Consider the following 24,917-nt stretch of genomic DNA (forward strand, 5'->3'; position numbering starts at 1 on the left):
ATGAAAGCAAAACTTACAGGTCTAATTTTAGGCTTTTCAGCCTTGGTATTGTTCCTTACAGCACAGTTATTTTCCATATGATACAAAACAGTCTTTTTTTTCAAGTTTTATAAACTGCTTTAGAGAACAAAAGCAAGGACAAAGTGAGTATATGTCATGGTTGAAAGCAAATCAAAGAAGTCTAAGTAAGGCTGAAGTTAGTGATGATTGCATGCCAAGTCTATATTCAGAGGACAATTCTTTAAGAAAAACAAGAATTTAGAGAAATGTCACGAGACCTGGAAGTAGAGTTACACAGTATCTGAACTGGGCCCTTGGCTGTGACTGGATTTCCTTCAACCCATTTGATTAATTTATGCTGTGCTCAGATGCTTAGTAGGTTAGTCCTCTTAAAAAATGTCAAAATGACCTGTGCTGTTTGGAGAAGCAGGACTTTCAGGATACTTACTTATCTCTCGATGCTCCAAACTAAGCACTGTAGATGCAGTGGGGATGTTACAACTAATTCTTTATGTAGCACCAGATGGATGCTATTTTCTAAAGTTAACTTTTACTGATGCATTAGTACAAAAATATTTTTTAGAATTACAGAAATATAATACTATAGAAATGGTTGTATTCTTTCCTGTAGAGTAATTGCCAAGGACTGGAACAAGTTGATACTAAGTCATTCTCCATGGAAGTGTCAGCAATGGTATTAACCTGCCAAGGCTCTCAATAAGACCTTCAAAAATAATTAAATTAACCTAGTCCCCTTTTTCCATCTCAGAGAAGCTTATTAACTGAACGAATATATGACAAGGTTCAGACAAATCAGAGAACACAAAGCTGTGAGATTTTTGTTAGTAAATCTGCTGTTTGAAACTGGTTGGTAACTGGCTGTATTGACAGAAAGTGTTTCTTGAGAAGAGTCTCTGCAGGGGCTGCTGTAGTGATGAGCTGGTGTTTTGTCCCACAAGTTCAGCAAAGGTCCACTGCCACCTCACTGGGCTTCAGCAACCAGGCAGTGCTGAGGTTTGGGTCATGAGGCTTGAAGCACAGTTTGGCTGATGGCTCTACACTTGTCCTCAAACTGGGAGAGTCATCTCAGTCTGAGCTCTGGGGGTAGAATATTTTTTCATGCCATTCTAGTTGTCTAGGAGTTAAATGTTTAGTCTAAACTAATTGTGTAGTCAAACAAGAGTAGGCATTTCCAGAGAGCAATTAATCCCAGTCACCTTTTACATTTACCTTCAGCATGGAATGAAGAATTGCCTCTTGGTGAATTGGGTGCCTGTTCCTCTCCACTGCACATTGGAGCCTTGATGACTAGTTTAGATTAGATATCTAACTTCTAATGGCTACCACCCAGGTAGAAATAGCCTGGATTAATCAAGTTCCCTGCTACTGACTATAATAACTTCCCTGTTATTATTCTCTGTATGATTTATGGATGCTGTGTTAGAGGAGTCTTCTCTTGTTTTTGTTTGCAGTAATTTCAAATGGTTTGTCATTAGTTGTACAATTGCTCAATTTTCTATTTTTCCTGGTCATATGAAAGATTTAAAAAATATGGCATTTTTGTTATTTACTGTAATAATTAGTAATATTACCAAAAACCCATTTTAATTAACTTTAATGATGGAATAGATTAAGTTAAAGGCTGGCAGTTGGATGGTTTTCTGGATTCTGGCCAGCTTCTTGGAGTCATAAATCAATGTGACTCTTTTCAAGTTAAAGAAAAAAGTGTTTCTAGGAAAGTTTGGAGCACAGATACTAGAATAGGGTAGCAGCATGACATTGGCAAAGAATAAGCTGACTGTCACATGGCTTTATTTGGAGGCAGTCATTAATTTGATGGAAGCTTCAAGATGGTAATTATTTGGATATTCAGGAGATTGCACCTCCCCAGGGCTTTCCCATGCATGTCAGATCTAAGATTTTTTTTCCCTTTTGGTTTTTGGATTTTTTCTGCAAACAGACCTATATGGCAAGCAGAGCAGATGAATAATTTGAATGCTCCTCTTAACCCTAGAAAAAGGTTTTTCCCAGATGTTCTGAAAGAGTTTTTTTTGAGAAGTATAACTAGTTTTTAAAAGAGCAAGTACAATTGCTAGTGACATGACATCTCTGGCCTCAATGCCTTTTCCCTTTTCATTATATCCTTTGATCAGGGGCTGACCTGGCACCAGCAACAGTCAGGTTCATTTCTGCATTTTTTCTGGGAAAAACAAAACCAGCTTAAGCCTCTACTGAGAAACCTCACCTCTCTCTTACAGTGTTTTCTCCTCTGACCAGTCTGTGGTGATCTAGGGTAGTAGGAGATTGTTTGCCCACATGGGAGGAAAACATTTGTATTGGTCTTGTCCTCCCCACCACATCTGCACCTTCCCACCTGTAAATCATGGTGTTTCTTTCATGGCTGTTTGGTTTCTTAGGCTTTACACAACATAATTACAAGCTGCATAATTCACTTATCTTTACAACCTGCTTTTTAGCATGAAATGCTCTCCAATATTTGATAATTTCCAGCAACATTTAAACATGTTGTGTCCTGCTGCCGTCTCTCCCATTCAGCCTCTGCCTCTCTGAATGATGCTGACAGCCCTGCTGGCAGCCTGGGCATGCATCCCTCTCTGCTTTTTGGGAGTGGTTGTGTTATCTTTGTGCCTGAAGATGCCAAGGCTGGGTAAATGTCAATAAGATGTTGCCCAGATGAATTCCACGGTAGCTTAAACAAGCATGACTGTTTTTTTTTTTTCCCTTGTGCATCCACCTTGCATGCCATGAACATCACTGCTCTCGCTGCTTTTGCTGATGAAAAGTCAGAAAAGGAAAAGACGAAGTACAGATTAAAACACCAGGGGTGATGAGAATTGGCATTGGGTAGGGAGTAAGAACCAGATAGGAAGGAAGGAGGGATGGAAAGGGGGTGAAAGAGTCAGGATAAGCTGGCACAGATTTAGTGGGACTGGCTTGGAAAGCCAGTGAGCCAAAAGTACAGGGTAAAGATGGGACAAGGAACAAAAAGGGGGACAACATGGGCTTGAGATTTACAATTGATTTGCTGTTACCTAAGCATCTGTCTTCCAGTAGAGCCATGGTAATGCTGTGTGGGCATTCTTAATGCTAAGCACGCCTGCATAATAAAACCTGCTTAGCCTATATTTATTGTGTACATCTCTATATGTGTTGTAGTTTCTCAGCAACACTTATAGCTAGTCATTTCAGCAGGCTGCTCAGGCACGTGCCCTACCCCACTCTGTTCATGGGCACTCACAGCTTAGCACTCAGTTACCCAGGACTAGCATTGATACAAGATTATTCACTTGCCTGGCTGTTTTTATGAAGAATCAAATGCCAGCCTGAATTTTCACAGGTTCACAGTGGCAGTGGGTGAGAAATTGGGACCTTCAAAATGTTAAGGAATGGTACCATGTAAGACAAGGCATGGATTCACAGCCTTGTGAAGTTCAGTGTCTGCCCTGATTTGTATGCTGGTGCCGTATTCTTAGAAAGTAAAGGTGACAGAGTTTAAGTTGCATTTTGAGCAGGGAATGCAGCAACTAAATACTTGAGATGAGATTTGCATAGCTATTTAGGTACCTGGTGAGATTTCTGAAGAGCACTCAAGCTGCTGGAGGGACGCTTGATACATTTATACTGAGCATCACCTTGATTTACTTGAATAGAAATGAACCAAGGCTGTATCTACAGCAGTATCTACATTAGCCAGTAGTCCAGACCCCTAGAAGTACTTACAGGTTTTTGTAAAGCTGGCTTCTTACACCACTTGCCTTGAAGTCTACATTTCCTTTCCAAGATATGCACATTTCCCACAAAAAATAATACAGATTTTTATAAGTGAGAAAAGAGATTTTTGATCCCTCTTCTTAAATCTGTTTCTTTTTTGCTTCATCATAGTAACTGGGCTATTCTGATCAGGAAAGATAAAGAGATTGTTTTTCTCTTGAAAAAGCAGGTTTCCTGAATGTCATTTGTTCTGTACTCCCTTTTGTCTTGGAGATCGAAAAGTATCGCTACCAGAAGCCCATAATTTGGAGCCTTGTTCACTTCCAGAGGGCATTCTGTAACAGGTTCTTTTTATACTGAGTCTTTTGGGAGTATTTCAGGGGGAAAAAAATAAAGAAAGGAAAAAAAAACCCCAAACCCTGCTACATGTATAACCAGCTCAAACAGTTCTTTGCCTTCTGGCAGGGAACATTTCCTATATTATGTCCTCTGATTTGATTTAATAGGTGTTCCAAACTCCTGGAAAGTGCCACAATAATTTTTAACATTACTGTTTTTCTTGATGCAGGATTCTGGTGACTTGGGTTTATTTGTTTTTTTTTTAATGATAATATTTTATTCCACTGTTTATCTTATTCCTAAACTGCAGCCCTAATTTCCTTTGACTTTTCTCCTGTGTTGTCACACCAGAGAGAATTAACAGCTCTACCAGCACAGCATTTAACATAAGCAGGGCTGATCCAACTGCAGACCTGGTAGATTATCTGTTGCTTCCAAACTTTGAATCACGACCAGGTGCTTATCCAAACATTGTATTCTTGTTCAATGACAAAGACTGGAGACAAACCAGGAATTCGTGTGTGAAATCATACTTTTTGTGCTTTAAATGATAGCAACACTTCTTCCTAGGTTGTTAAAATACAGGTCTCTATGAAATATTTTATCAGGTTTTTAGCCTTAAATGATAACATGTTTAAGGCACTTTCTGTCTAGTTTTGAATTTTCCAAGTTATTTCTAGTACTTATATACCCATAATATGGTAATAGATAGTAGACAAACAGTTACCACACATTTTTGCAATATATGGAGAATGGGAGAAAAAATGAAAAGTATTCATAAATTACTTGAGGGATTGACTAGTGAAGTGAGAAAGTTTGTGCATGATTTGAGATTACTCATAACAATTGGATTTAAATCTGACTATAAATTGCTGCAGCATGATTATGTAACACAATATCAGGAATGTAAAATGTCAGGTGGATTTATTGGCAACAAGAGGAAGGCAATGCCAGTGGCACAAAATACATTGATGACTGTACTTTAGTAGAAATTGGGAGAGAAAATGGAAATTAATGGGGATAGATCTCTGAAATTTCCAATTCATATCAAATAGCACCTAAAATATCTAGGAAATTGTAGGACAGTAGAAACACATTCTATTTTATAAGCATGTGGAATATTCAATCTGTAATTATAGTCTCTTTTATGATAAAGAATTACTGAATTAGTAAAAAGCATAGAAAAAGGGAGTAAAGTTGTTCAGAAATGTGGCATATAGGCTGGACAGAGTCTGGCTGAGGAACAGGTGAATAAGAAATACTCACTGTTTCACACAGTGCAAGAAAGAGGGTCACCAATGAAATTATTGTACAACATTTAATTAAATTACGAAACTGATTTCCACAGGATGCTGTGGAGACCAAGATATAAATGTGGCCAAAAAAGGATCAGACAAATTCAGGAAAGCTAATTTAATCAGCGATTATTAGACATGATAGTCTGGAGAATCAATGGAGAGAGAACAGCACCTCCAAAGTATGACTCATCCCATCCTAGGAGAAGTGTCTTAGATCAACTTGCTGAGTCGCTACCTGGAGATGGCTTTGTCTCTGTTGGTCTAAATTACTAGCTTAGTACAGACAAAATTTGAGAGCATTAAAGAGATCTGATTTAAATCCTACTGTAGATGTTATTTTCCTATACTAAAGATGTGGCATATTTTTGCAATTAAAAACATTGTGGATGGGATTCAGTGGTGAAGAGGGTATTTGATTATAAAGAAAGGATATTTTTCTATTTTTATTCAAGATATTTTTTTCCTTCTTAGCATCAGTTCAATTTGTGTGCTTTACTGCAGAAGAATAATAAATATGAAAGAGATTATATCATCCCCAAAGAGATTATATCATTCCCAGCCTCTGGAATCATTACAGAGAGCAACAAGCATTTTTATCTTAAACCTTTTTGCCTCCACATTCTCCAGTGATGAGTGAAGTAATCATGAGGTAATGCCAAGGAAGGCAGTGTTTGGTATTTCTAGCTTTCCACATTCTGCAGACTTAAACAGTCCAGAGTAGCTGCCAGTGCAGTTCCTGCTTAGTATCATGGTTGGGAATAAAAATATTTCACCCGCTGCTGTCTCCTGTCACCTGGGAGTAGCACTGCTGTGAAAGGCACAGCCATGTAAAGGCTGTCCAGACTCTTTGTCCTTGCCTGTTACCTCCAGCAATTCCCCCTCAGTTTGGAGAGATCCTCCTTCATTGGCTTTGGCAAGAGCCTTGAGGCTGTCTCTGCAAATGCAGCTCTGCTATATCATGAAAATGTCTATTTATGGTTGCTTTTTCTTTTTTATCCAGCACCTTTGTAGTTCAGTTCCATAGACCTCAACTATTCCCATGGACTATTCAGCAACAGACAGCCCTAAGTTAAGAAAAAACATCCTGCCCTTGAGAATTGGAGTTATATGTCATGCTTTCCAGGATTCATAGCCTACAATAATGTCTTTTTCTTGCTAGGTTTTCTAGAATAGTTTCCTCACTGGGTCCTTATCTACCAAACATGGACAGTGAATCAGAACAAAATTTTATTTTCCTAGACAATTTAATAGAGCTGTAGGCTGATATTTTAGATTTGCAATTTTGAGACCTTTGGAAAGATTTCTGAGTCAGCTTGTCTGTGCTTAGCAACCTCCATCAATTGCTTTATCCTGGTGGTTGCTAAACTGAAAGAATTCAGAAGATTTTTGTGCATTTCATAGTAATTTAAATGTTTATATAGTTTTCATTTGTTTTCCTCCATATTTTTATCTGTGTCACCACTTGGTTTTTTTTGGCTTGTTGAACATATTACTATGGCCTGTCCCAGAGCTGTTCCTTTGTAGCAGCTTTCCTTACTTTGCTGAAGGAGTTCTGCATGAACTGATATACCCAAATCAAAAATGCTGCTTGCCTTTTTATGTCATCACCAAAAATATAACTCCTCAACTGTGTGTCCTAGAAAAACAAACATTTTAGAAAGTGGTATGAAAAGTAGGAATCTCTTTAAACTAAAAAAGCCCAAAACACAATAAACTTGTTGTCCTTTTCAGAAGGAGGCATGGAAGTTGGGTGAAGATGGATGATATGGTACTACAAATGTGTGGTGTGTTGTATTCGTCTCTTCTGTCTTTCTTCACTATAGGTTTTGTTATTCTTGGCCATGGTAAATGCTACTGAAATTTGGACTCTCTCTCTTTATTTTTTATTTTGTATACCTTTTATTATTTCGCCAAAAAAAGCATGTTTGCACACACATGGATTCAGCTGAGCAATTTATCAGTTTTATTAGCACAGCAACAGTAGCCAGTTTTTATAAAAATTTTATTCCAGTAGAGCTCTCATTCAAAAACAGTTGGAAGAAATTGTTCCAATTACTTTTAATGTATGAAATGATGAAATTGTGCTGTCTTTTAGCATGAGAGGCTTTCCCTCTCTCCCTCCCTGCCTCCCTCTGGCATATCTCTTAACAGAAAGACCATATGCCATGATTCATATTTGGGACCCATGGAGTGTTTTATGTTTTACCTTGCTGTCTTGCAGAACTATTGTAATGTATAAATGAAGTCAAAACTAGAAGAAGTAGCTAAGAGCTTTCAGTAGCTGCATAGCTGAAATTGCTGGGTTGTGTTTGTAATTTTTAGTTATGAAGGACATACACAAGGCTCAGGGGCTTGCCATTAAGGTCATGAAATAATAATGAGGTTCCTGTACTGGGGACACAGAGTCTCCTCTGAGACAGCCAGCATTCCTTTTGCTTTGTCCTTTTTGCTCATTTTGCAGATTCTATCAATATTAATGTCAGAGTGCATTCTTTTTTCCTCTCAGTATAACCTTGCTAGTAGTTCTGTCATCTGTAAAAATACTTACATTTTTCTAGGAAGAAGGGTTTTTGAGGCTCATCTATATCATCTATGAGTGATTTCAGCGTTGCTAATGTGTGCTAATGAATGAGGAAACACCAGGTAATGGTTATATGCATTATTGCTTTTTGATGCTGGGCTTGCCCATGTAACAGAGACAGTCTGTACTGAAGAACTCATGTTCTCAGTCTACATTTAAGCCATATTAAAATTTTTAATCAATTTTGTGCTTTATGACAGAAATGGGATTGGCAGCTCTGGAAAGGGAATGTCCTAGAGGAGGAAGCACAGGTGTCAGTGAATGCTTCCAAATTCAGTCCTGGTGGGACCAGCTCAGTTTCACACATTTCCAGCTTCGACCTTGTTGCTCCAACATCCATTAACGATACTAGTCAAGGTTGCAAAGTGACTTGGAGATCAGCTATGATGGACCTCTTGTGCATTATTCTGTGAAACAGCAAAGGGGGCTTGGCAGTGCTGGGCTAGTGGTTGGACTCGATGTTCTTAAAGATCTTTTCCAGCCTGAACAGTTCTGTGGTTGGACCTCTGCACAGGCACAAACAGCAGGTGAGTTGGCAGCTCTGCTTTGGGTGCTGCTGACACAGCACTGGTTCTGTGTGCCTCTTTGCTGCTTGTGTTTGTGTTTGCTCGAGTGGGCAGGAAGGCTCACAGCTTGTTGTCTAACACTGCAGTGCACAGCATAGTCAGTGTGTTTAAGCAAGATCAGAAACACCTTATTTCCCTCCCAGCTTTCAGGTGCTGCACACATAGCATAAGTGGGGATTAAGAGAAGGCAGGCATTTTTCATGGACTCCAGAGGGAGAGCCTATAGATGTAAGCCTGACTAATTTCAGTGAGCAAGGTTTCTCTGCAATGACTTTGCTGTAGGAACAGGGCACTGTGGCATTTAATTGGTTCATTAGGTTCAGGCTGGTGGTGGGGGTTGGTCTCTCCTCCCAGGTTACAAATGATAGGAGAGGAAATGGCCTCAAGTTGCATTAGGAGAAGTTTAGATTGGGTATTAGAAAAAATTTCTTCACTCAGAGGGTGAGCAGGCAGTGTAATAGGCTGCCCAGGGAAACAGAAGTGTCACCATTCCTGTAAATGTTCTAAAGGCACATGGATGTGTCACTTGGGGATGTGGTTTAGTGGTGAACACAGTGGTGCTGGGGTAAGGGTTGGAATTGATCTTAGAGGTTTTTCCCAAGTGAAAGATTCTATGGTTCTAAGTTAGATGTGTAAGTCAGGAGGGCAAGATCTCCTTCAGCTGATCCAGCTGCTTAAGCAGAGGTGTGTAGTGCCACCTGAAAAGGCCCAAGGATGTCTGAGACATTCTGTATCTTGGCAGCTGAGTTAACTGAAGTGGCTTAATTCATACCAGTAGGTATTTGTTAGGGCATCTCATCCTTGTTACCCACCTGCCTGCTTAGAGCTAGATTGAAGGAACTAAAATGTTATTTCAAATGAGCCATACAATCACTCTAAGCAAAGTTTTTACATTTATTCCAAGCTATAATATCAAAAGTGATGGGAAAACCTTGCATTTAATAGTAGTGCTAAGAAAGAATTTTTATTTGAAACTTCTACCTTAGGAAAACATTTTCAGGGTTTCTTCTGTCTTTCTTTCATAGTCAGTGCTACTTCTGATCGAATTTTAAGTTTTCCCTGTTCAAGCTGTGTATGTGATTCATGTGTTCACTCGTTTGTATGAGTAACATTTTTGATCAACCCTCAGTGTCCAACTCAAAGGTGTAAAGCCATTGATTTCATTCTGCAGAATTATGATTCATCTTCTCAGTAATATATTTCCTCTGCATTTAATCATGCTCCATCTGAGGCCGTCACAAGGGATAGTTCTGACGATTCATTATAATGACTTTGGGGTGAGCTTTGCACCAATGGATCACTAGCCACAATGATATAAACACTTTATTTTGACTTTGAAAGGTTTTTAGTAAAATAAAAAGCTGTAATCTGCTTTCCCACTAACCACTTCTGTTAATATCAGCCATAATACAGCCATGTGGTTTTTAGTAATGTAGTGTGTAGCCCATAGGTCAAAATGATCTGTTGAAATCAGCTCGTGCACAGTAGTCGTGGATGGGTGTGCAAGAGCAAGCTAGCACCAGTCTGGGGTTCTCCTTTTCATGCACAAATGGAATGGAAGCAAAGGTCTAAAGTGTGTCTGTATGTGTTAGCTTATATTTATTTCAGTTATCACAGCACTATTTATAGACCATGTGCTGATATCACTACTCAGAGTTTTACTCCATCCTTTGTGAGTCACAGTTGTCATCACAGGACACAGGAGCATGAACTGGATGGAAAAGAGACCCTTTCACTGCTGTGTGAGTTGGGAAGAGAAAAACTAGTCTGAGCACTGATCTTGGCTGCTGTTAATCCCAGCAGAGACTGGAAGAAGGCCACACAGTGCTGGCCATACCTGCTTCTCCCTGTGAATCCAGAGCAGTGAGACAGGGCCTTGCACCACTGGACATGGCTGCTGAAAGGACTCTGTTGGGTAAAGAGAAAGCTGAGTGTTAGAGAGGAGTTGGAGAAATTAATAGAGCATCTAGAAGGTCAGAGTGAGATTTGTTACAAAAGAATATTGTATTTAATAAGTATTTTTCTTAGAGACCAGGACTTTACTTGGTTATGAACTATGTTGAGAAAAAGCAGGAAATGACAAGGGCATAATGACACAATCCTGAACAGTTTGATCTCTGCAGTTCAGCTATTTAAAACTATTTTGGTTTGTGGGGGCCTGGAAAAGAGTGTAAAAGAGTTTTTCCACTGCTCTGATGGAAGTAAATAGCATTTTAAGAAGGACTGCATATGGTACACCAGCATGTTGCACTTGTAATGCCATTAATCACACCTGAACAAGGTTGTGATGCATAGGAATAACAATCAACTTTGGCAAATGTATGTTTCTCCTAGTGAGATCACAGTGTTAGGTTATCCACTGTCAATGAGCAAGGTGGGATTTTTCTTGCGTCACTTTAAGCATTTAGAAATCCAGTTTCAGATCTAAGAAGGTTCACAAGGCTGCTTCTACAAGTGGCAGAAAGAAAGAGACACTTGCTGATTCATTCTGTCTTAAAATATGCATGCATATATTCACCCTGCCTCTTTCAGACATCTCTCTCTGCACGAGGTGAATCACTGAAATTTCTGGCCATCTCCATTGACTGCAGAGGGATCAAAGACAACTGACTTTTAAACAGCAAAGATTTGATTAATCCACCTTTGCAGAAAGCAGAGCAGTATTGTTTAAGAGTTGTGATGAGGAATATGGATTTAAATGAAGACTGAAGCTCATACTATTAAGTAAAGACAATGACTTATGAATCAGAGATGTGGTCCTAAAAAGGCACCTGATGGATTCAAACTCAAATTAAAATGAGGCTGGAAGGTGAACAGTAAAAGTACTTTTTGGTAAGCATTCCAGCATAGGGAATTTGGCTTTGCACATATCAAACAGAAGAGTACAGTGACATCTCAAACTAACAATAAAACAAATGCATAGCAAATAAGAAGACATCCTGTAATACAAGTGGAGAGAAAGCACTTTTTTAAATAGCATTATATTACTTTTGTTATAGCATTATGACAGAATAAATGAATATTTATTTGCAACCAAATGAAAACTAAGAAGAAAAAGATTGTCCTTATATGTAAATGAAGTCAAGGCAATGACTAAAATCTAAAACCATTATCCCCACGTGTGAACCTTTAATAATCTTTATCTCAAAGAAAAGCAGCATTTTAATTGACAGTGGAATTGACACTAGTCTCTACAAATTGACAATTCTCTGTCTCAGGCAGAGGAAATGTTGGTGCAGTTTGGCATAACAGGACTACATGGATGTTTACAGTCTACACAAATGTTGTCCCATGGTTCCAGAACACAGGAACATACTCAGGGAAGCTATAATATTTAGGCATGCCCTCTCAATCTTCCCCCAAAAAAGAGATGTTTGCAGCAAGTATCCCAGAAAAGGTGCAGTACTGAATAGTGGATAGATCTCTGAAATATCTAAAATTGCATAAACTACTGTTTTGAAACACAAGGCTCAGAAAGTGACCTTTGTGTGATGCTGATGTGTAACTTGTTCCAGTGGCCACTTAGGAGTAGTAATGTCCAGGAGGTTACGGATTTCTCATGAGGGAAGCCTATTGGGAACCATATTCTAGAATAAAACCTCAGAGAAAGCAATCAAAAACTCTTATATTTTGTATAAGGTACAAAACAAATTTTTCACAGCAATTAAGGCTCTGATGTTGGAGTGTTCTGGATAATTATAATAAGGTGATTGCAATGGTATTAATCATATGAATTATTAGAGAAAGGTAAATGTTCTGCAGGCATTTTAAAAATATAATTTACAAGGACAAAATTTACCGGACAACAGTCTAGTGAAGCAAATACTTAGTCCATTGTTGAAAAATGAGTCTTCCTCCTCAATCCACACCTCCTTGCTACTTACTGATCACCACTGTCAATAGACACTGGACCAACAGCAAAATGAAACAATGGCAACAGATGTACTCACTTATGTGTCTGATACTCACCATTAACAAGCTGATTATTCTCCTCAGAAATTAATCACTAAATTCTGTAGAACATATAAATCACTAAATTATATTGAAATATTGGAAAAGAAGTGGATTTGGAAAAAAAAAATAAACCACAAACAAGTTTGAATTATGACATACCAAAGCCAAATAATGGAGGTGAGGAGGAAGAAAAAAAGTTTTCTTAAGGACAATTAATCATTCAGAGCCTAAGCTTTCTCCAGAAATGTGGACACCCCTCCATGTGCTCTAGAAAAGTCTGAGAGAAAAACAAGCAAAAGAGGGATTTTGTCCTGTCTTTCCAAGTCTAAAGCTAAGTGGTGGAGCCTGGAAGCTCTTCTGAGCCCTTGTGTCTTGTTGAACAATTCAAGTAAGTCTCAGCCTTACACTTTGTCCTGTCATCTATGTCCACTTGCAACAGAGAAAAGCTAGCTATGGCTTTTTGTAAGCAATTTCCCAATCCAAATGAGAAAAAGGGGCAGAAATAAGACCCTGCCATGTCGTTCAGACCATGTGTCTGCAGGTTAATTTGTACACAAGCTGCTGGCTTCAGCATCAGGCTTTGAATAGAGCCCTACTGTGACTCACAGGGATGCATCAACAATGGAGCAACTTGTGGGTCTGATAATGCCCTTGATTTTCTTGTTGAAAATGTAGAATGAAATAAATCCAATGTTAGCTTTCTAGTCACCTAGAGAAAAAAACCCATGCAAATCAGTTGTTATGTTAGAGCATCGTCCAGCACAGTTTTTACCCTTTCCAATGTTTTTTTTTCTTTTTATTGCTTGAATCTAATTGAACATCCATCTCATTTCAAATAAAATTTAAAAATATATCTCTCTTCTTTTGCTTAAACCTCTTCTCTCCATTTATTATTCAATTTGGTTGGATAATTGCATTTCTTAATGCCATTACTCTCTATTTTCCTCCATTTCTTTTATACAAAGAGATTACAGGCCTGAATCTGATATTTGGTAAAGCCAGTAAAGTAATATGAAATCACTGGATTTATTCCATTTTTTGCTGTAGTGCCATGTAAATCAGAACCTAACCTGTTTGTTTCACCCATACTTTGAGGTTTATGTTATCAGCAGTAAATCATGACTGTTTCTGATTTCTGTATGCTGTTACATAAACACAAAATCACAGATTGGGTGAGGTTGGAAGGGACCATAGTAGGTTGTCTGGTCGTGCTCAAGCAGGGTCATCCTAGAGCACATGGCACAGGATTGTGTCCAGATGGTTGTTGAGTATCCCCAGCAAGGGAGACTCCACAGCAGCAATCTGTTCTAGTGCTTGGTTGCCTGCACCTTGAGGAAGTTCTTCTTTGTGCATGCATACATGCAAATTCTTATTTTTTGGTCATGGCTGGTTAAAAATTCAAATTAGAGCCCTAAGTTTGGTGTGAAGGAGGGAGCTATTAGCTCAGGATCTGTTTTGTTTCTGGGTAGGGGGAGCAACATGAGGTCACTGATGGGCAATATAACAAGATGAAAGTATATTAACTCTACCTATACCTGATAATCAGTTCTCTTCCATAATTATGTCAGCAGTTCCTGAGTCTCAGACCTGTGGAGGTTGGCAAAGACCTGTGCAGTGCTCAGCCCTGCTTAGCAGGGTCAGCTAGAGACAGGCTGCAGTGCCTGGCATTGCCCAGCCCCGTTTGGCTGCCCCTGTGTTGGGATCCTTCTGCCCCAGGTACCTCTGCCAGGGTCTGCCATGGTGCTCCTTGTCTGGCTTTTCTGTCATGACAGCAAGCACGTCACCTGGAGGTGGATTGCTTTCATCTTCCACTCCTACAGCTTGCTGCAGCCCTTCTTTCTTGTGGGCAAAGTGCAGGTGTGGAGCTGCTGTGTGTTTGGATCCAGGGGTTCTGAGAAATGAGTAGGAAGATGGGATGGAGCTGAGTGAAGGAGTTCTTGTCCTGTGGGGGTTTGGAGAGCCACAGGTGCCATGACATCCTGAAGTAAACTAGAGAGTTGGCTGGCTTACAGGAGAGACAGTAAAGGGAGAAAGTCTCTTCTAAGCTGACTGAGCCCTTTTTCAGAAGGTTTAATCATAGTGCAGGACTTAACATCATGTCAGAATCGTAAGAGCTGGTATCATGCCACAGTGCCAGAACCTTCCCTAAAATGTCTTCATCCCTTGCGTGTACTGGGAGAAAAAAGGGCTTTCCCTTTTTTCTATTAGGCTTCTATTAGGCTAGGTTCTATTAGGCAAGGTATAGGACAGGGCTCAACATCATCCCTGTTTCATGCAAACTGACTTAGAAATTGTGTTGACAGCTAATGTGAGGAGGTGCTTCACTAATTGCCCAGGGAAAATATAATTATATAACAGTTTGGGATGGAAGGGAACTTAAAGATCATCCAGTTCCACCCCCTGCCATGGGCAGGGAACCTTCCACTAGACCAGGTAGACCAGGGCCCAGTCCAACCTGGCCTTGAACACTTTCAGGGATGGGGGATATCCACAACTTCTCTGAACAACCTGTGCCTGTGCCTCAGCACCCTTATTGTAAAAATTGTCTCCCTTATATCCAGGGTAAATCTGCCTTCTTTCAATTGAAAACCATTGCCCCCTGGTACTGTGATTACAGCCCCTAATAAAGAGACTCTCTCCATGGAGATGGGAAAATTCCTCTTATTTTCCATACATATAGTTCCTTGGGTACTTCTTTCCATGGGGCTTTGGGTATGAGGCTGTTGTTTGTTTTGTGTGTGAAAGACAATCACTCCAAATTTCTTCTTCTGTGAAACAATAAAGGTATTTGAAGGAATGATGCATCTGTGTGACTTGATAGTGTGTTTCTACCTATCCCTCATGGTGACATTAGTAGAGAAAAGGCAGTATCTGAAGTAGCCTGAAGATAAAGGAGCAATGAGGAGTTACAGTTATCAGAACACGGCTGGAAATTTGATAAACAGCTTGGGTAAAAATCTTGTGAAAATGATTCTGCTGTTGTAGATTATACACATAGTTCTCTGATCTCCCCAGCATTAATTGTGTGGGGTTTTGTTACCCCTATATATGTGTGCATGTTGGAGTCTATACACTGTTTGATGTGCCGTTTATAGATTTGCATTGTGTCAAAGATTGCAAAGACGCCCACCAGGCTTGCTTGCTCAATGCCTGGATTTCACATGTCGTCCCCAGGAGTCAGCACGTTCCTGTGGGAGCTTGTGGGCTGGGAGTGGGCAGAGGGGTGGGGATGAGCCACAGTTTTCCTTCCAGCCTAATGAGTGCCTGCCAGCACAGCTGAGCTGGCAAAGTGAGTGTTGTCATTTGCTTCTGGCATAGTCCACACGACTCATTCCCACTTCCCAAAGCCAGGGAAGAGCGAGAAAAACATGCACCATACAAGGAAATTCATTTAATGCACAGACCTCATGAGGCTGCAGAGGTGTTGGTTGACTACCAGCTACTTTAGCTCCTGCAGAATTATTGGGAAAGCAAGTGTGAGCATAGGCAGGTGTAGAAGCAGCCAGAGTACATAGGAATAAGCTGGGGTAGCTCAAATCTTTGGTGCTTGTTCCCGGGGTTATGAGGTGAATCTTTCTGCACTCTTGGAATCAGTGAGGGGAGGGAGGTGGTTTCAGTCACCAGTATCTCTTCTCCAAATGTTCTCTTGGATGAGCACTTTTCCCTCAGTTACTCATGTGGGAATTTAGTGATATTAGGCAGCTACTGTGGATATCAAAAACAGGTGGTGTTACGGCCCCATTTTCCCATGTTTCACAGAATGACAGAATCACCAAGATGGGAGAGAGCCTCCAAAGATGCTCAAGACCAAGCCCTTGCTCAGGCATGGTCACCCACAGATGATTGCTCAGAGCTGTGTCTAGTTGGGTTTTAAATATCTCCAAGTATTGAGACTCCACAACTTTTCTGGGTAACCTGTTTCAGTGTTGGATCACCTGCATAGCAAAAAAGTGTTTTCTTACATGAAGAGAATGTCCTGAATTTGAATTTGTGCTCATTGCCTCTTGTCTCTCTGAAAGGAGGCTGGCTCTGCTATTGTTGTTCCCCTCATTGGTTATTTAGACTCACATTGATAAGATGTCCTGAGCCTTCTCTTCTCCAGGCTGAACAGCCCCAGCCCTCTCAGGCTTCCTTTGTGTGAGCAGTGCCCATCACCTCTGTGGCCCTTTGCTGGACTCCAGTAAGTCCATGTGTCTGGTATGGGGAGCCCAGCACTGGGCCCAGTGACCTGGGGAATGGTGAGAGGTGTCACCAGTGCTGAGCAGAGGGGAAGGATCACCTCCCTCAACCTGCTGGCAGTGCTTTTCCTAATGCAACTTGGAAAGAAAATGTGTTTATATAAATATCTCTAAGGAAAATAAGCAAAATAACACAGAGCTTTAGGGTTTTAGGGGCATTGTGGAACATTGTTGGTGTTGTCTTCTTAATGGAATTTGGGTCCTTTTTCAGCACAAATAGGAGGTCTTTGGCAGCACTCAGTTGACTCTTCCTTTAGGAGCAGCCAGACTTCTATTTGTTTGCACTTGGTCCCTTTGAACATTGAGCACTGCCAAGGAGGCTGAAGGGGAATGAGAGAAGGGGGAAGAAGAAGAGTGGGAATGAAGCTCTGTAAGCAACACTTTGTGGGGTCTTTTGAAATCATTAAACAGCAAACAAGATTCCGTTAAGTCACATTTTGCTATTGAAATTAAATTTTTTATTTCTTAGGCGTTTAATTAAATGTTATTTTGTAAAATTGTGCTCACACTGGCAGTTTACTGCTAGCAAGCCAAACTGGGAGAGGCAAACTTGTTAAAGCTGTGCAGGAATTGCTGTAAAGCATTCTAGGGGAAAAAACCTTACCATTGGCCAGGAGGCTTGGATGATGGTTGAGTGGAGAGGGGAGATTTTTGAAACAGCACAAGCATGTGTGGGACATGTGATAGCATTGCAGGAAAGATATCAGTCACCAATAACAGGCCTTAAAACTGGAGTGACTGTCTGGCGTGGACCTCCTGAAGTCCAGCAGAACAAAAAGCAGGCTGATCCATCCTCATATTGCCCCTGCCTGCCTGGACTTCTTGAGGTTGGGGATTGGCTGTTTAATAAAATTTCACCTTTTAAATCTGACCTTCCTATGGACCTGTAAAAGCAGCAATTAAGGTATTACTTAATGAAGTACTGGAGCATCCTACTAAGTATTTCTGAAAAGCAGGTTTCTCTGGGTAGCTGATGGCCTCTTCAAGCGTTTCAGAAAAGTGATGTGTTTTTAACTCAACCTTCATTGCTCTTGCTACATGTTGCACAGCAGTAGAGTTTTAGTGTCTAATTTGGATTGTGTTGCCCTTTCTAGTGTTAATAAGCATTCTCCTGCCAGAGTAGTCACACTGGGAACAGACTTGACATCGTATGGATGCTATGTGGCACCCACATACCTGGTTCCTTGATTGTCATGACTCCCCCACAATGACAATGGTTTGGAATTGAAGCCTGTTGTTTTTTTCTTTTTTTTCCCTTTCATGATTTTTTGCCAGAAAATACAACTGAATATGAATAGCAGTGCTTGGATTGTCACATTGCATGGTTGGAAATATGGCACTTAGAAGCAAATTTATAGTTGAAAATTATAAAACTTACTAAACAAAGAAATGTTTGCAAAGTGATCTTTCCTCCTCTTGTGATTCTGTTCAGGAACTGTTCTCTCCTGTCTTTTCCTAGGGCATATTTGTAGATTTTCACAAGGAAAAAGTATGTTTGGGAAACTGTGATTGTAAGTTAATTAAAAATAGTTTTCATTTTAGAGAACTAAATGTGTTGGCAGTAGCATACTCATTGCTAATGGGTGATTGTACTTTTTCAACAATAATGAGAGATTCAATGGAGCTCTAGATGATGTCAGGATATGATTAACTAGATAATCTATGTATTTGAGTTTTTACTCCCAAATAAGATGGATCTCCCAGAGCCAGAAGTGTGAGTTTATATTTGATAATTATATGAGACTCTTGAGCTTTCTTGCAGATTATAATTCAATTCCATAAGAAAAGAGCTTTAAAACAGGAAGGAAAAATGAGTGCTTCTAATTCCAGGAAGGCATTGTAACCAGCTTGGTCAATTTGCTCACTCTGTTCCAAGCAGAGCCCAGCAGATTATGAACCATACTGTGCTGGAGCAGCAAATAAGAGTACAGAGCCCAGCAGTCACAAATTATACCTTTCTCATATACTGGTTTGATTCTGTGGAAAAAAAAGTTTCTGAGAGTGTTTGTCCAAATGTCAGCTGTGGTTTCCTTTACTAGAAGTTATTCTGTGGTGAGGAGCATCTGAAATGGCTGAAAGGTGTTTGGCACATACTGGATAACCTGTGGCAGACAAGCAGCTGCCCAAAATTAGGGACCTGGATCACAGAGGCAGGCAGCTGGTGACTTGTTTCTCTGATTCTGATGATAGGTGGTGTGTGGGTGTGTGTGTCTGTATTCATGTATTCTTACACACATGCAGACCCTCCCCATGTCTGTAGACGTTCTGGAGTGGATTATGTTCACATTACTGGAAACAGCATAGGCAACTTTGGCAGATGGAGCTGAGATTCACAGTTCTGTTCCACGTCTCTGCAGAGCCAGGGCCAAGGGCTGTAAAGCTAACATGGATAAAGATAAAAAAGGTGCTGTAAAAGAAACATGGTCAGTCAAAACCACCTGATTTATCCCACTGAGGATGCTTTTCTTTAAGTGTTGTTGATTTAAAGACTTATGGGGATAGGAATGCAGGTGAAGAGTCAAGTGAAAGCACACTTGGCTAAATTAAGAGAAAAAAAAATGCCTATTGAATCTACCTGGGATAGTTACTATAACTTTAGAGTATCTTTAGAGGTCTTCTGGGTCCTAAGCAAAGCCATGTGACTGCAAAAGGTAACAGAATGTAAATAAAAAAGAAAAAAGGACAAGTAAACATGCCCCATAAATAAAACAAATTTTAAAAAGTCATTGTTTTATGTAAAAGCTGTCTGAGTTGGAGCTACAGAAATAACTGTGTTCGTATACTTTCGTCTCTGTGGGATTTGAATTCAGATTATGCCAAACTGGGTCAATGTCATACATGAGAAGATGGGGACTTCAGAGATAAGGCTGTGGCAATTGTTCTAAATACCATAAATTGCAAATCTATCCTTTGGTCAAAACAGTTGATTTCTGCACATCAGTGTGTACTTGCTTGCCTGTGGCAATTAGCTGTAAGGTTGAACTCTCACATATTCCTGCTAAGTTTACCAAAATGTGTGGACAGGAGTTTGGCAAACCTTCAAAGTAAGTTTAGAGCGAGCAGCAAGTTTAGACCAGGGTGGACCATGGCCAAGGGGGAGAGAGGCCATGAGGTGTTTCAGGAACAGACCTGGTGCTGCTGGCACTATGGCACCAGCAGATGTGTTGGCCACACATGGACCAGTAGGAATTATTAACTTTGCACCTGCTCGTGGAACATTCCCACAAAGGAAATTATATAAATATATTGATATGTTGGAACTTAACAAAGTATGTCCTTCTGAGGAGAAAGAAACTTCCGTTTTGAAAAAGGGGAAGATGCCAAAAGCAATAGATTAAAATCAGGAATGGGTGGTGATATGGACTAGAAATCAATGCATTCAGTGTGGTGCAGTCATTAGACACAGATGCTATACTGGAGATAAAAATGGAAATGCAAAGCTAGGCTCTGGAAAGAAATTATTCATCGCTTTGCAGTTCTCTACAGGACAAGTTAAGTGCTGTCTGTCATCTGATTAAAAAGTAGCTGAAAGACATCTGTCATGAAAAAAATGCAGCAAAATGGGAAAAAATTAAAGATGAGGTTTTCTCTAAAGTTCTCTCAAAGGATATCTTTGGTTAAATGTCGAAGAACCTGAAAGTATCTCAAAAGACCAACATGAGTAGTATTGAAATTACTGTATTTATCTATACACTCATGCTAATTTTGTATTTTTGTCTTGTTTATATTTAATATTTTTAAGTGTATACAAAATGTATATAACAAATGCAGTGAATATCTTCAGAGTTAACGGTGATGAAATGTAAACAGTGATGAAATGTAAACTATCTAATGTGTGTCAACTATGCAATAAATATATAAATATACATCTATTTATACATATGTGTATGTGTACATGTGTATGTACAAATATATGAGAATTAAATTTATTTTTCTAGTTTGATTTCATCATTTCTTGAGACAAAGTTTGTGGACTCTCACGTTGCTTCCTCCCAGTGGAATACCTAGTGCTGTTCTTTACAAGTCTGTGTCCACAGCCTTGGACATGTGAGGAGCAGCTGCTAATGTGGCTGTTGTATCAGAAGAGATTTTCAAGACAAAGAGGAAATCTGTGGACATCCCTGAATCTGTGAAATTTTTTTGTTACATACAGAGAAAAAAAATAATAATCTTTTTCAATCTTGCTGTAAAGAAGAGCTGCAAAATTGCCTAATTTTAAGGCAAATGAGAAGTCTGTCTCCAGGTCTTAAGATTCCTAAATTAAAGAAGAATTTTGCTTTTTTCATTCTTTTCAGCACCCAATATTCAAGCATAGCTTAGATTTATGTTTAATAGCGAATCTGTGAAGTTGTGTTTGACTGGAAGCAGCAGTGAATACACAACAAGTGTTAAATTCAAGTTTTATGGCTAATTCCAGTTTAAAATGTTCACATTTGGCTAATTGTGTTCATTTATTTCTTCTTAAGGCAAAATGGGGAAACAAAATAGTAAGCTGGCCCCTGAGGTGATGGAGGATCTGGTGAAGAGCACGGAGTTCAATGAACACGAGCTAAAACAGTGGTACAAAGGATTTCTAAAGGACTGTCCAAGTGGTAGACTGAACCTTGAGGAGTTTCAGCAGCTCTACGTCAAAGTAAGTTATTTACTAAGTTCCTATTATTTGAATGTAGAAAAAGCTGCCAAGTTAAGCAAACAAATGGTTCAGAGCTGTTGATTATTTAGAATAAGAAATAACTTTGCCAGGAGAAGCAATGGTGCAGATGAGGAGATGAGTGGGAAGTGTTACCCTCATCCCACCAGTGATTCATGTAACTATAGTGACCAGAACCAAAAGTATAGAGAAAAAGCTGTGATTTATTCATAAGGAATATATATATTCTCTGTGCTTTGAAATTCTTGGACCACATTCACCTTTAAAAGATGGTTGTGCTCCTGTTCAATATAAACCATGTGATTGCTGGTCATGCTTATATAAAAGTGGTGAAGTTTCATGACAGTGTGAGCTGCTGATAAATTATGCACTGTGCACAAAGGATTTCTTCTATAAATTTTAAGTATTTTCTTTATTTTTTCCCTCCTGTCAATTTGTCCTTGTTTTTCTTGGAAAGGGAAAGCAGGCTGATCTTTTTCTTTTCTTCTTATTTTTCATTACTCTATCAAGTTCAATGCAGTCTTTTCCTTACATTTATTATGTATTTATTCTGTAACAAGAAGAACATGGGGGTAGCATAAAAAGTGTATTCATGTTACAAAGATAATTATATTTTAATTCAGAATTGAATGTCTGCCTAAAGGTCAGAGACTTCAAAGTAATGTTAATTAGGAGAAATATTGAATGGCAGTGATGAACAGTAGGATCAGAACAGCTCATAAATACAATGTGAGGCTGAATAAAAATAAAACAGCTTTTCAAATGTGGGTAGTTAATATTGAGCACACTGACAATTTTTGCCGACAAGTGGGACTGTCTATACCCTCAAATGTATGATATAGTTCTTTCCTAAATTTATTCAGCCTTGAACCAGATCTCTTTGCAAATTATTACCTAGACCCTTTTCCTTTCTAAGGAATGGTTTAGCAAAAACTTCTAACTCAGCTTACATAAATAAACTTCTGTCTTCATATTTTAATATTTATGGCTGAAGATGTTCCCTCACAATGCTTTTCTTAAGAAATGAAGGAATTAGTAATGAATTATATTTTCAGATGAAAGGATTTTTACAGCCTCAGGTATTGTGCTTGTTATTGACTCATAGTTTACAACTTCCATTTTAAACAGTATTCACGGCACATCCAGCTAGAGCAGACACCAAGTCATTTCTTGTACATGTTTCTGGGAAAAGTAAACAGTCTTTACAAAATTCCTAATAAAGTGTGCCAACTCCTCAGAAATCATTATTTCTTTTTGGAAAATCGCAGTAAAGAGTTTTGGGGTTTTTTTGATTTTGTGTGCTGTGAGAAAAAACATCTTCTGAAAATAGCTCAGAACTGCCAGGATTTCCTTCCTTCAAAGAGGTGTTTGAAGTGTTCATAGATATTTCACAAGATACTTGACTCATGAAAACATATCAGAGAGTAAATTCAATATCATATTTGCAGAGATGGTAGTGCAAAAAATAACATGAAGAGCACATGAAAATAATAATAACATGAAAAGCGGTATTTTGCTCTTGAAATTTGAAGACAGCTTTGTAATCTTACTAAGCTGATATATCCAGCTTTCAGTTTTATGGCCTCATGTATCTTTAGATATGCACATCAAATACGATTCTCTCCCTTTGGTAGTTTTTTCTCCCTTACATTTTTGCTCTGTAATGGCAGTGCCATATATTTAGTCCAGTTTATTGTCATCCTATATTTAATGTCTGTATGGGGCAAATTACAAATTTTGCAGAGGATAAATATGATTAGCTGTAGTAAATCCAGAGCTTTTCCTCTCTCTCTGTTGAAGTGCTTGTAAAATAATGTCTCTGAGGGGCTCACAGTCTGAGTGTTGACCATGGTGGCGACTTCTCCTGTGTCCTTCTCATTCTGTCTGCCCCAGCTGCTGGCTGCAGATAAACCCCCAGATGTGAAATCTGATCCTTCCAGGAGGAGCCACCAGCAGGAGACCCAAATATTATGATTACATTTATAGCACTTCCGTTCACTTAAAGTATATTCAGGGTGAAAATGCATGAAGCATGTATTGACTCATAATTCCTCTGCATGAACTTATAGTTGGGAGGGATGACATTTATCTGTTGGTCTGAACTGGATTTTATTGAAGATTTCCATAGACCAATATATTTTGAAAAGAAAGACAAGACTTTCCTTTATTTCCAGTTTACATTTACCTAAGATGACATTGTTTCTTTGCTTGTGAGAGCTGTGTGATGCATTTTCATATTGGTAAAAAGGTGTTGGTCACCTAGCTTAGATGCAAAGAAAACTCGTACACAGTAGAAAATATCCTCAGCTTAAAGACCCAAAACATTTTATATTAGCAATACTTTGAGGGGAGTTTCCTGGCTATCTCCTCTTCCATCAGAATTGCAGAGTGGGGTACACAAACTTGGGGCATAGAAACTGTTTTGGTTTTTTATTTTTTTTAATGGCACCTGACTAGATGTGTCCTGGGATCACACCTGGCGTGTTACTGTAAATAATCTGTGTTACTTACTAATAAATTCGAGTTGGTCTGAAATGGAGCCTCCAGAACATGTGTGATGTGGATGTCAGGTCCCCAACACAAACCTTTCCAACTCTACATATTTGCATCAATTGTGCTGTGCTGTTTACTGACGTGGATAAGACTGTATTGACTAAAGGAGGAATTGCTCTAGTTTGGCTTGGAAACATTTGCTATTGAAATTTCCATTATGAATACAAATCATCCAGTGCTTCAAATAAATAGCAGTTACACAAATGGACTTTACAGAAAAGTTATTTACAGTACATTTAGTGGAAGTGTCTATAAAAATGTTTAATCAAGAATACCTCTCTTAAATAAGGCTAATAGGCAGAAATATACTTTTTACTGTTACATATGTAGCATTTTCTGCAATAAAATAGATTCTTTAAAAATATTGGTCTGGTTTTGGGTAGATAGATTCTTCTTGGGATCCAAAATCTGTGGCAAACTGTTAGGGCTCATGTTTCCCTCCATGGTGCTGAATGAAGTGAATGCTTCAGCAGTTTTCGAAATAGTTTATGGAAGAGTTGGTTAGGTACTGCAAGCCCAGAGCCACAAAGAAACCTAAATGCTGAACCACTGAGTTAGCTGTCCTGACAGTCTGCACAGAGCATGGGAGGGGAAGAAATCTGTGGATAACATTCTGAGGAAGCTAAAACTCAAGCCAGCATTTTATAAACAAACATGCAAAACCACAAGATATTTCTCAGGACAGGAGTTGGTGCTAAATTCTAAGTTCTTCCAGGGTATATGCATCTGTTTTCATATGGAAATTGCATCTTGCTGTGGCAGAGAACTGTCTGGAACAGTAGAAAAGGCAAAGTCCACTGACTGGAGTCCTTTTGCTTTCTCTCTTAAGTGATGAAGATAGTGTAATTGCCTTACCTTTATCACAGTGCTTTAAGTACTCCTTAAGCTGTAGAAGACTCTGGATCAATTAGAGGAAGAGCATTGCCAGCAGGTCGAGGGAGGTGATCCTGCCCCTCTACCCAGCCCTAGTGAGGTACATCTGATTGCTGTGTCTATTTCTGGGCT

At 39.3% G+C, this 24,917-nt stretch overlaps 1 protein-coding gene across 2 annotated transcripts in view; it reads left to right on the forward strand.

Annotated features, from left to right (window-relative positions):
- VSNL1 (visinin like 1) overlaps positions 1–24,917 on the forward strand; it is an 84,094-nt gene that overhangs the window by 17,590 nt on the left and 41,587 nt on the right. For both annotated transcript variants that reach the window (XM_085056903.1, XM_085056904.1), the window contains exon 2: positions 21,175–21,341. In XM_085056903.1, the coding sequence (XP_084913029.1) occupies positions 21,180–21,341 (162 nt within the window). In that variant the 5' untranslated portion in view covers positions 21,175–21,179. The remainder of the gene's footprint in view (positions 1–21,174; positions 21,342–24,917) is intronic.

The sequence above is a fragment of the Lichenostomus cassidix genome, chromosome 3, assembly GCF_008360975.1.
Source record: "Lichenostomus cassidix isolate B80296 chromosome 3, HeHo_3.0, whole genome shotgun sequence".
Classification (NCBI taxonomy): domain Eukaryota; kingdom Metazoa; phylum Chordata; class Aves; order Passeriformes; family Meliphagidae; genus Lichenostomus; species Lichenostomus cassidix.